Source organism: Homalodisca vitripennis, chromosome 6, assembly GCF_021130785.1.
Source record: "Homalodisca vitripennis isolate AUS2020 chromosome 6, UT_GWSS_2.1, whole genome shotgun sequence".
NCBI classification, from domain to species: Eukaryota; Metazoa; Arthropoda; class Insecta; order Hemiptera; family Cicadellidae; genus Homalodisca; species Homalodisca vitripennis.
In genome coordinates, this window is record NC_060212.1 from 111895963 (window position 1) to 111906497 (window position 10535).

At 30.6% G+C, this 10535-nt stretch overlaps 1 protein-coding gene across 1 annotated transcript in view; it reads left to right on the plus strand.

Moving 5' to 3' along the window:
- LOC124365519 (ryanodine receptor-like) overlaps window positions 1-7023 on the plus strand; it is a 310046-nt gene extending 303023 nt beyond the window's left edge. The window contains 5 exon segments of the mRNA XM_046821504.1: window positions 2809-2955; window positions 3162-3293; window positions 3896-4052; window positions 4138-4303; window positions 6730-7023. Of these exon segments, the coding sequence (XP_046677460.1) occupies window positions 2809-2955; window positions 3162-3293; window positions 3896-4052; window positions 4138-4303; window positions 6730-6889 (762 nt within the window). The 3' untranslated portion in view covers window positions 6890-7023.
- The last annotated feature ends 3512 nt before the right edge of the window (window positions 7024-10535 follow it).

The window sequence follows — 10535 nt, forward strand, 5'->3', positions numbered from 1 at the left end:
ATTTTATTATATATTATTTTATTAAAAATAAAAATTATAATAAATCAATTAACATATAAAATATATATTTAATCTTAATTTATATTTATTAAAAAAAAAATTATTTAAAAAATATAATATAAATAATAATATATTTTAATAATAATTAAATAATAAAAAAAATAATATAAATATAATCTTTATAAAAAAAATTTATTTTATCATAGTTATGATATGTATTTACTAAAAAATAATATATATATCATAATTATATCTATAATTAAAATAAATATATGTAATTTAAAAAGTAAAATCATAAAATTTATAAAATCCTAAAGTTATTTATATATAAAAATTTATAATATATATAATATTTCTGTATAATATATTTTATAAAAAATAATATATAAACCCCTCTAGTTCTAGCTTACTATTTGAAGGGAAAATCACATTTAAATCTACATAATATTTTATTTTAACCTATTGCTTACATTTTAACCATTTATATAACAGTAATTGTCTATATAAATGTTATATAAAAATTTCAAAAACAAATTTTTTCTATTGTCTGTTTATTTCTTTAAAAAGTAACTTTATTTTGTGTGTTTAATGATTTAAGGATCACTAGAAGTCGAAGATCTAGGAAGTTAACTAAAGATTTAACTAAGAAGTCGGTCAATGTCATGTGTCGTTTAACTTGCCTTTTTTAACACTGGAACGGTGACTACATCTGAATTAAAAAAAGGAGGATAATTTCTAATTTTGTTAATAAATAATTTTGTACAGAATCTGTGGTCTGGCATTTTAAATGTAATCTATGACATAGTCCCTGTGTCCATGTACAAAGTAAAGTTTATTTTGGTTATCTGGGGTATCCCAGAGACTTGTTATGTTTTGGTTTCAGTTACTTGGGCCCATTAAGTATCTGACTTTTAGTTTTTTGCAGGGTGGGCTACTGACGTTGTTTTGTTTTAGTGCTGTTAAAGTTAGAAACATGTCTCGCACTCTTCAAGAAAAAGTTGACATAGTGTTTATTTTTGGCGCTTTCTGGGAAAAATTAACCACGAAACAATGAAACATTAGTAATGAAAAAAACCATCCAGAAACGACTGTTAGACAGAACCTATTTAAAGGCAGTTAATAACAAAATTTAGAAGACTTAGCGTTACTGATGCAAAACGTTCAGACCGTCCTCCTTTAGTCAGAAGAAGTTGATTTGAGGTTCTTTTGTACATTGTGGAAAATCCTCAAACATCTCGAGACAATAGCAACAATATTGGGGTATCACAACGCAAAGCAATAACTATACCCTGAAGAAGCACAAATTTCATCCCTACAAATTAGGCTTAACATCACCATTAAATGAAGATGACCCGACAGAAGATTGCAGATTCTGTGAAACTATGGATAGACAAATTATAGCAAATCCAACAACACGTAAATATTAGCGCTTTAGGGGATGAGAGTCACATTTTACGTAAATGGTTTAGTGAATAGACACAACTGCCCCCGAGACTGGGATAACTCCTAATATCCCCATGTTCACAAGAGAACATCTTACCCCAGTAGATCCCCAGAAAGGAAATGTTTGGCAGTCTCTTTGGTAACCACGGAATTGGACCACTGTTTATTGACGAAATTTAAATGGAGAAAGTTATTTACATATGACTCCAAAAAAATATTCATCCATTAAATAGAAAATCCAATTCGCACTAATTGTGGGGATTAATCGAGAAGAAGAAAGGTTCCAGCAGACTGCTCCTCCACACTACGATTTAATGTTCGTGTTACCTTAATTTCATTTTCGTGAGTAAGTGGATATGGACGACACGGGGCAATAGAATGGCCGCACGGTCCCCTGACTGAACCCACTGGATTTTTTCTTTGTGGGACACTTGAATCTGTGAGTTATTGTACACCATCGCATGTGTGGAAGATCTTCGAAACAGAATTACTTGAGGCCTGCAGGAAGTTAACCCCAGAAATCCTAACCGTGTAAGGAGTGAATTTGTTAACAGACTATACTACTGTCAGGAATAACAGGCAATCAGTTTGAGCATCTACTTCAATAAAAGGGTAAGTAACAACCTACTAGTACGGAAATCGTACAATATGAGAGAAAACCGGAATCGCTGTTGGAATAAAAAAAATGGGTCTAAAACCTTTGTAAGACAACAATTCTTTAAATAAAATACTTACAAAGGCGACACAACACATGATCGACTTCTTATTAAATTTCCTGTTTAGTTTAACTAACTCCAAGATCTCGGACTTCCAGTGATCCCTTAAAATCAATAAACACAACAAAATAAAGTTTCTTTTAAAGAATAAACAGCAATAGAAAAATTGTTTTGAAATGAACTTTTGAAAAAGTTGCGCGATAAAACCCAGAGATAATAGCACATTACTATTTTTGTACATTTTAACACCCTTGTAATTTTCATTAGATGAACCTTTTTGAGGTCCGGTGTTGCCGGCATTGTATTCTACTTACAGAGACCTTTTAATTGATGTGCATATCAACCTATGCGTACATTTAAGATCTCGGCTTTACTCGTCGTGGACTCGGCCCCCATTGGAGGGGGAGAAGTCCAATGACCCATGAAAAACAAGATAATTAGGTCTACCGAATATGTACGAGTTTTAACCCTCCTAACCTTCTACGGGTTTAAAAAAAAAAATAGGGGGGAAGGGACTTAAAACTCACCCTATATATGTGAATAGCATTAAAAATGCAGTCAGTCAAATTACGGTAAAAAGTCAATTAACATTCTACTGATACTTACTTATTCAACTGGTAGTTTGTAAAATTTACTCTTCTGGTTGCAGGCCTTCTTGTACAGCTTGTGGTACTTTACATTCTCAATTTTGGGCAACTTCAACAACTTCTTCTTTGCTGCTCACTTACTGGATGTTGCTGTCGGTTTCAAAACTCTGCGTACGATCTTGCAGTCCGTAACACACAATGGAAAACAGGTCAGTTACTTTTATTCCGCTTTAATATCTGCCTGTATATTTCATTTTCCACATAACTTTCAGTGTTTCATTGCTAAAATTCACTAAAACATTTTTAATATCATGACGGTTCTGAAATCTACTGATTAATGCATCAATCTCATTATTCACATTCTATTGTTTGAAATCTTAATTGTCTGTTTTTAATAATTGTATTTGACTTCCAGTTGGTCCTGACTGTGATGCTGTTGACAATCATCGTATATATCTACACGGTAATAGCCTTCAACTTCTTTAGGAAGTTCTATGTCCAAGAGGAGGATGAAGAAGTGGATAAAAAGTGCCATGACATGTTAACGGTAATGTATTTTGTTTTTATTTAAAATGCAAAATAATATTTGATATTGTGCTGATAATTATTTTTTTTATAGTTCTGTTTTATCACGTAAAAGTATGTGGTGTTAAATATGATCAACTTATTGTTTACTCCGGTGTGTGTTAGAGAAGTAAATTAGTTTTTTATCCACTGTGATGAAACAGTCATTTCTAATTTAATGTTTATAAATTTATTCAAATGTTTAATTTTAGTATTTTTTTATCATCAGCTCAAGTAAAATACCAGTATAATGATTAAATATTTGTGTCAAACAAAATAAAAAGTACTTCCTTAATAGCAAGACTGGTAAAGTAATATGACTCACCTATGTTCACTGCACTCAAGAGTCACAAATAAAATTCTCCAGTATTTCATTTAGCTGAGAATCATTGTTGTTTCTTGTTTTCTGGCATAGAACACACATTTGACCTGCTATATGTCTAATTAAGTTCATTCCCAACCCTTCATGAACTTCATAATTAATCATTTACACAGTTTTATTCAAATAATAACTTTATCTTGTAATTTATTGTATTTGAATAGTCTTCCCTTTGCGTTTTCCTAATTTGAGGTTATTGTGTTTAGTGCTTCGTGTTCCATCTGTACAAGGGTGTGAGAGCTGGAGGAGGTATCGGTGATGAAATAGAACCTCCAGATGGTGACGATTACGAAGTCTACCGAATCATGTTTGACATCACCTTCTTCTTCTTCGTTATCATTATTCTGCTGGCTATCATTCAGGGTGAGTTTCTTTTAAAACCGTTGTAGTTAAGTTGTGTTTCTTACTTTCCAATGAATTCCTTCAATAAATGTTAAAACTGTTTCAGGTTTGATCATTGACGCTTTTGGTGAGCTGAGAGACCAGCTGGAGAGTGTCAAGGAGGACATGGAGTCCAACTGCTTCATCTGTGGCATAGGGAAGGATTACTTTGACAAAGTGCCGCATGGCTTCGACACTCATGTGCAACAAGAACACAACCTGGCAAATTACATGTAAGTAAAAATTAATGTAAATCTTCAAAGCAATTTCCATTCCTATAGTAATAGACATTGCACAGATCTAAATTTAGCCCAACATAATTTGAGTCTTTACAATGAAAAAAGCAATCCACATGAGTTTAAACTTTTAAATAACTTTCCATTTGAAGTATCAAGCAATATTCTTCTTTTTTAATTTTTATGGAAATGGTTAAAGAGTATTTCTTGCGTATGGGTGACCACTCATTGGAAGAGTTCTTGTGTTCAGATTACAACAATTTTTATAAATGAAATATTAGTAGTTCGTAATAAATCTCTTTGTAGGTCATAAAAGAATAATAACAATAACAAAAATTCACTGGATTGCCATACAGGGGAAAAAGTTTTAGTGAGTTTTTCACTGCATAAGAGACAATTGTCATTGTTAAATTACACAATTACTTTGTGTTATTGCAGTTGTACATTACAATGTACTTTTAAAATTTATATCTTAACCCTTTTTTGTATGTATGTACAGCACGAAATGAAGATATTTGATTCTGATATGTCCTAAATAAAATAATTTGTATTTCCCCCTAAAATTCAATTAGTATTAATTTAGGAAACAGTTACCATTTGGTAACTCTTATTAAAAAATAATTCATAAACAGAATATGATCTTAACCTGGGATTCCAAAGGAAGTCCTCTGGGACTTTCGAAGCACATTTAGATTGTCCTGACTTCAAAACAATCTGCTGGACTATGAAATGCTCTTGCCCACTACTTCTCCCAAAGGAGCTTCTTATATAGATGTCCTCCAACTTCACAAGTAATTCTTACAAAAAACAAAGGAAAAACTTGAATTGTACGTAAAATAAAAAAAAACTAAGTGGGCTATTTAAGAGATGTCTGATCATTTGTTACGAAATAACAAATTATAAATTGTTATCTTGGAAATGTATGAAAATCCCGATTTAATTCAAATAATTTGACTGTGTTATTTGGTTTTACTCATTGTTTTATACAGAATGTTAAAATGAAATGTTATAATCAGTAAAATTGTTTATATCAAAGTTCTTGCTTGGTCTACAAGCAAAACCATGTTTAAAATTGAAGGAATACAAAATTTTTACATAGCTATAAATTTGTTTTTAGTATTTTGATTTTTTATAAAGTTTGAAAGGTAATTGATAAGTACCATTAAGGAAACAGGATTTTTCCGGACATTTGCCATCGTTCAGTGAAACAAGAAAACAGTAACACTACGTTTCGAGATCTGCAATCTGATCTCTTCTTCAGGTAAAGAACTAACCTAATACATAATTACAAACTAAGTTAAAATAAACAAATCTTACTAAAGCGCTGTGGCACGCCTAAGTCAGGAATCACAACCTACATGTTGTTGTCAACTTCACTAACACTAAAGACATGCACTTAATACAAAACTATACAAAACACTAATCATTAAAACTAAACTACGGAATACAGGTCACAATGCGTCTTCACTCGTCTACTGACCACCTACGACGATCCACCTACGATTAAACAAAGAAGTACCATTAGGTAATGTTTTGGTTGTAGTTTTTTTTTTTTTTTTTAAACACTACGATCAATCAATCATTTATTGTCAGAACACAAAGTGTATAACAACATACATAACAATAATCACATGTGGATAACAACAATCCACACTACACACTAGCCTATACTTATTAAGTACGAATACATTTTTAAAATTCATCAAGAAAATAAAATTAAATAAAAATTTATAACATACAGTGATGCTAAAGGACTAAAGCCAGGTTAAAAGTTACCCCATACATCAAAGTACTCACTTACACTGTACAAGCATTTTTCAGTTATCCATAACTTAATAGTGGTTTTAAACCTGTTTAGAAACATGTCTTTGACGTCACTAAGTAATGCACTGAATAACTAAATGCCCGGATATACAAAACTGTTTTGAGTGCTAGAGTAATTACATCTTTTTGTAACAATATTTATTTAGCCTATTCCTTGTTTCATAGCCATGAATATCAGTTATATGTTGAAAAGCATGGAGGTTTTAATGTGCATTAGTGTAGAAAAAACATACAGGGATGGGAGGGAAAGAATGTCTAATTTGATAAAATATGGTTTACAGTGAGTCAAATTTGGCAAAATGACATTTCCCATGAACATTAAACTTTAAATTATTGAATTTCACACAATATTTATTGACAAACATAACTGATGTAAACTGTATTTACGTCCAGAATTTTGTAAATGTCCTTTTTAACGTTCAAGCATTCTAAATTAAGCCTCTGTAAAACAAAAATTGTATCCGAATGATTTCTAATACAGCTCAGTATAATTTAGTTTAAAGATTTTAGGAGGAAAAAGTTACCTTTACCCACACGAGTGAGGTTAATCATAGTAGTAAGAATATATTATAGTTATCACTAAATTACTGCTGTTGCAGGTTCTTCCTGATGCACTTGATCAACAAGCCAGACACTGAGTACACTGGTCAGGAGACGTACGTGTGGAACATGTACCAACAGAGATGCTGGGACTTCTTCCCCGTGGGAGACTGCTTCCGCAAGCAGTATGAGGATGAACTCAGCGGTGGCGGCGGTTAACACTTGCATTTCTACATCAACGTTGTCTTTGCCAATTCATTTTGTCCCATTCAACATGTATATTGTTTGTATAAAGTACCCTGACGGAGAAGTGATCATTTGTAAATTGAATAAATTTATATTAAACTGTTTTCTAAAATGATATGGCTTTATTTGATGCACTCCGCTCAATTATATATACAATTCATATAAAATATATAGATGTGTAAGAATATAAATGGTGATTGCCTCTGATACATTGATATAAGATACATCAGTGTCGTAAACAACGCTCAAACCAACCTCCTATAACATGAGGAGTCTTATCACCAACCAACAAGTTTTATGACTTAAATATATTGGCAAAAAAGAGCAAATTGAACATAATATCCATTCCTACATACAGGACAGTGTCTAAAACCTCTGTGCTAGTAAACCAACCTGAGTTGACCAAACATGTTTTCCAAATGTGAGTTATCAAAAAGGCATATGGACAGTTGCATAGCAATCTCCAAGTCTGTTTCCAAATATCCAAGTTTCTTACATTTTTATGTTTTAAATTAATTATATTTTTAACTAAATAAAACTTGATAAAAAAATCTGGAGAAATAAGTAGCCCCAATGCTTTTGATGAACTTTTACTATTCATAGAGTATATTGTGCTTAAAAAATAATACAAATTGCACATCGCCCAAATTCCTGTTCAAAATGTTAAAAAGATTTATTTTTATTTTTGATCAGATTTGAATTTGTGGTACCATAAGAATGGTCTGATTTTGATAAAATTAATATATCTACAAAATATTTTAAATTTTGTAACAGATTAAATTTCAGCTCATATGAAAAAAATTTAAACCATGGATTCACACCAAGCTAAACTAGCCTACAAGTACAAAGAGGTAAAGTTAAAAATACACAACATATCATTGGACATTCATTTCAACAAACAATGCTTAAAAGATCATCTTATTCCAAAATTTGTGAATGAGAAAATAAATTGTAAATCAAAAGAGCAGCCAAGCCACCAAAGCCAAAATTGCTGCTGAGAATACAAAATTGAATCGTGGTTAAATACAGAAATAGATGAACTTTACAAGAAAAAACATCCAATAAGCAGTTATATGAGACTCACCTCAATGTTGCAAATCTCTTATATCCTCAACAATGTTTTGAATTATTTTACAACATTGATCAAAGAATAAAAAATTAATAAAGAAAGAAAGTATTGAGAAGAAACTTAATCAACTTAAATCTATTAAAAATCCCACAGAACCAATAATTGATTTACCCCCTCATAGAAACTTCCCCACGTACATACAACAAACCCACGTATTATTAACAAGTCAAATACTATACTAACAGGGCAATGAAACAGAGCTTCTTAACAAGGGACTGAAATATAATTTACACAAACAAATAGAAAAAATTATATAAGCACACTCATACTGAATAGTGAAACAGTAATTACAAGTTTACCTGTAGACAAACAAAATCAATCAAGAGTGTTAGTAGATCAAACAATAGAAAAAATTCAGAAAAGTCATAACTTTAATGTACAGAACAAAATACAAGACTAAAACTATTTGCAAAGTGTAAAATCAATAAACAACAAAATTGAAAATGATAATTTGGTTATATGTAAAGCTGACAAAAGGTAACGCAATTGTAATTAAAAAAAATGATTATACAGATTAAATAGACAACTTTATTTCTAATAGCAATATTACAAAACTAAATCAGGATCCTACAGAATCTTTTCAAAAAGGTGTGTAATGCATAAACAAAATCAATCATGTATTCCCAAATAACAAAAAACAGAATTTACAAATGATGAAGCCTTCTGCACCAATCCTCAAAGGTTTGCCAATTCACAAAGAAAACTGCCCAATCAGACCACTAGTAAATTTTCATAATGCTCCTTCTTATAATTTAGCAAAATACTTGGACAGCAAAATTAAAGAACATTATAAATTTAAAACTGACATAAGACTGAAAAACAGCATTGACCTAGTAAGCAAAATTAATGATATAGACATACCCAACAACAGTAAGTTTGTATCCTTTGATGTAACAATTTTTTACACAAATGTCCCAATCCAAGAATAATTAAAAATAATTTAACAGAACGAAGCATTCTGAATACACACGAAATTGAAGAAATACTTGAACTCACAAAAGTAACTCTAAAACAAAATTACTTTACAATTAACTACAATTACTACATCCAACATGAAGGATTACCAATGTGATCACCACTATCTGGATTATTGGCTGATATATTCCATGACAACATAGAAGACAAGTTCATGTTAAGTGATAAAAACAAACATCTAACACAAATAATTTATTATTACAGATATGTTGATGATATAATTTGTCTATTCAAAGGAAATAAAAGACAAATAGAACTGTTCAAAACATACTTAAACCAAATCCATCAAAACTTTACTAGTGAAATTGAAGAAAATAATGCTACAAACTACCTTGATTTGACTATAACTAACATCAACAAAAAGCACAATTTCAAAATGTACAGAAAACCAACATACACAAATTTAGTTATTCCTTCCTCATCGAATTACCCACGTCACCAAAAAATGGCTGCATTCAAACCAATGATAGACAGATTACACAAAATTCCAGTGAAAACTGAAGATTTTAATAAATAATTAAATATTAAATACATCACCCAAAATAATGGATACAAACCATGATTGATGTATTATCGAAGAACTACACAAAGAAAGAAGAAAGAGATATAAAATATATTCAATCAAACTACCTTGGAAATCTTTGCCACAAAATTAAAAAATAATTTTATAAACAAGGATATCAATTGGCTTTCAAAACTTCTAACAACCTCGGCCTTATAATCAAAAACAAAAGTAATTCAACAAACCAAAATCAAAATTCAAAATTTAACAAGAGTGGAGTATACAAATTAAATTGCAATGATTATCAAAACCACTATATTGGACAAACCGGCAGATCCTTCAAAATTAGATTTAATGAATATATAAAAGCATAGAAGACATCATCAAATTCAAAATATGCTGACCATTTAAATGACACTGGCCATGCATACACAAACATCGAAATCAATCTTGAAATTTACACACATGCCAAAAAAGTCACATACTGTCAACTTTAAAACATTTTGAAATTTACAAAAGTGCCAAAATTAATCCTAATGTATTATTACATTTAAGATTTTCTAACAAAATATTTATTATTCGATAGACTTTTAAACAATATAAATTGATTACATATAAAATTTAAATACAAAATTTAGCCACCAAGGTAGTTAAAAACATATGGCAATTTGGTTTCAATTATTTATTTACTACATTTACCTTAATCTACGTACCTGGAGATGAATTCATCGAATTCGAAATGGACATTGTACACAATAAAATCAATCAAAAAGTGTTAAAGGTGTATCATTGTATATTATATAAACCATGGAGACTGAAACCACATCTCAACCTAAACTTCCAGAACTGACAGGTAGTCTGGAATGTTCTTGTCAAAAGAATTTGCTCTCTCTATTGCTTTTAGGAACCCTTCGATAATGGCTGTGTTTAGTATGTAATATGATGGTTATCTATCAATTTTTTCTAACCCGGTGTCCTTTTCAAACTACCCATTCACAACTAATTCTGGATCA